Source organism: Chaetomium globosum, genomic scaffold (genome assembly GCF_000143365.1).
Source record: "Chaetomium globosum CBS 148.51 scaffold_7 genomic scaffold, whole genome shotgun sequence".
Classification (NCBI taxonomy): Eukaryota; Fungi; Ascomycota; class Sordariomycetes; order Sordariales; family Chaetomiaceae; genus Chaetomium; species Chaetomium globosum.
Window position 1 is genome coordinate 1,270,155 of NT_165982.1, and position 2,284 is coordinate 1,272,438.

Consider the following 2,284-nt stretch of genomic DNA (forward strand, 5'->3'; position numbering starts at 1 on the left):
CCCCAAGCGGAGATCTAAGTCGAGCAAGGTTTAAGCCACCGGCCGATTCAGTGCTAATGATCATTCAATCCATTCCAAGCCACGGGATAAATCGTCTCTCATTTGGGGGGGGGGGTTTGGCATACGGCTGTGAGGGCGAGGGCGAGGATTTGCCCGGCGGTGAGGCTCAACAGCGCCATGTTAAGCTCGGGACGAGTGCTGGTAGTGAGATTGTAAAATCTGATGTTTAGGAGTTCCCACAAGGATACGATGTTCCACTGTCCTTATTTGTGGGATTTGGTACGGTGAGGTGGTTGATGAGAACGGGAGGTTGGAGATTCTCGGGGTGGGTGGCGGTTTTGTCCGTCGTGTTTCGTGGAACCGCCAGGTGTTGCATTTGAGCCGTGTTCGTGTTCGGTCTCGGTTATTTTCCCAAGATCTCATTCATCCCTCCTGAAACCTGAGATCTTCTGGACAAGGGCCACCAATCATCATTTGTTGCGATCCTAAGTAACTCCGAGTTTGGGTATCTGCGTACTTACTAGTACCACGCCCGTGATCTCTACCACCTACCTACTTAATACATCTATTACCAGAGTTACTTATATTATTATTCATACTCCGCTATGCCCTAGGGCGTGCCGGACCCTCAGCTATTTAGTGTACAGGAATACCGTGTCCTCCCGGGCCGGGTGAGAAACCCATACCAACAACCAAGGAACGAAGCGTTCTGGTGAGTCTGCGTATACAAAGAGAGGAGGCCTCCTGGCCTCCGAACGGGGGCGCTTCAGGCCGCCGCTTCCAGCTCGAGCCTCCTGGCTAAGCTGTACATCGGCAGCTTCCCCGAGTCCATCATCCAGTCAAGGACTCTCCTCGCGAGCCGTGCAGTCGTGGGATTGATGCCGTGTAGAACAGAGTAAAAGTCCCGGCGTGTCCGAATTCCAGTTCTCTCCCATCTTCGAGTCAACGGTGGGGCCAAACACCACACTACCAGGTGTTCGAGCAGTCTCTCGTCCCTCGCCACACTCGCAGGCAGGAGTCAGAACCTCCGGGACTCCCCGTGTAAACAAGAAGTCCCGTAAGCCTATTGCTCCCGTCCGGATTTGAATCAGCAGTGAGCTCTTCGCCTTGCTGAGACCGTCGTGCCACCTTAGGGTTCCGTTCCGAAATCACGAATTAATATATGATAGGTAACTCAAGATCAAATTGCAAGCATGCCCTAGTCGAGCCACGGTCGGTTAAGATGAAGATGGGGCTCGAGGTTGACGAACTATTCAAGCTTACATGTAGGAAAGGTTCAGGTTGACAATGAAATACCTCGTTCTTCTTTTCATGGTTCATGTCAGCGACTTTGGCTCAGCACTGAGACCGCGACCAATCTACCGGGAATGGGACGCAAGGAAAGAAGAACTCTGGGGACCTGGGCAAACTGAAGAGGATGAGTGCTTTTGGGACGGTGCCCATCACAGGACGTCCTTCCAACATTTTCCATTATAGGTAAAATCTCCCTCCAGCCTGTTTTCTTCTGGCAAAGGATCAGCCAATGTGGTCAGCGGGAAGAAAGTCACCCCATGCCGGAAATCATGCGGCTTTCTACTTTGTACAGAGAAATGGTTCAGTGTTCAGTTTTGGGACCAACCGGTTCTTAAAACATATACGCAACGGACTGAATTCCACCATGGAGGACCTCGACCCTATGGCTATTCGTACGCTTGTGTAGACTCTAATTAAAGCACCTTGCCCAGTGGGTTAACTACAAATGGAAGATCGGGGGGAAGGATAGGGGGTCGAATACCAAGGAGGTGTGTCTGAAACTGGCCTGGCAGGCCCGGTGGGAACAACAGAGAGCTAGTCAACAAAGTACTACTCGACAGAGGGTATTAAACAGGAGGATAGCCGACGAAGACCCCCCAGCCCTCTTATTTACCGACAAAGCTCTAATGAGACACGAAGGTCTTACAAAGGCGCAGAGCTCCCTCCTTTCCCAGGCCCGTATCGGGGATATAGGCCTCCGGGACTACCTGTTCAGGGTGAAAGTCCCGGAGGTCCGCACCCCCTATTGCGAGTGCGGGAGAGGCAGGGAGACGGTGGAGCACTTGGTGGTTTGGTGCCCCGACCCGCCGTTACAAAGGCCGGTGGAATCGGCAGAGAGATTCGGTCACATCGGGACCTACAAACCGGAATACGGGAGTAGGTGCCCGGAGCAGAAGATTTGTTAGAAGTCCTTGGCTAGCTGATGGACTCTGGCCGGCTACTGGAGTATAGGCCTGGCCAGAAGGCTGGAGCTAGAAACAGTGGATGGAGA

At 52.8% G+C, this 2,284-nt stretch overlaps 2 protein-coding genes across 2 annotated transcripts in view; one reads left to right on the top strand and one right to left on the bottom strand.

Annotated features, from left to right (window-relative positions):
* CHGG_09989 (uncharacterized protein) overlaps positions 1 to 179 on the bottom strand; it is a gene marked incomplete at both ends in the record, with an annotated part of 2,024 nt that extends 1,845 nt beyond the window's left edge. Inside the window, one exon of the mRNA XM_001227915.1 lies at positions 126 to 179. Coding sequence (XP_001227916.1) covers positions 126 to 179 — 54 coding nt within the window. The remainder of the gene's footprint in view (positions 1 to 125) is intronic.
* Positions 180 to 1,657: 1,478 nt separating this feature from the next.
* Positions 1,658 to 2,173, top strand: CHGG_09990 (uncharacterized protein; the record flags this gene model as incomplete). The annotated part of the gene is made up of 2 exons (XM_001227916.1): positions 1,658 to 1,685; positions 1,944 to 2,173. 2 exons carry the CDS (start codon positions 1,658 to 1,660, stop codon positions 2,171 to 2,173), a joined length of 258 nt encoding a protein of 85 aa, XP_001227917.1.
* Positions 2,174 to 2,284: the final 111 nt, after the last annotated feature.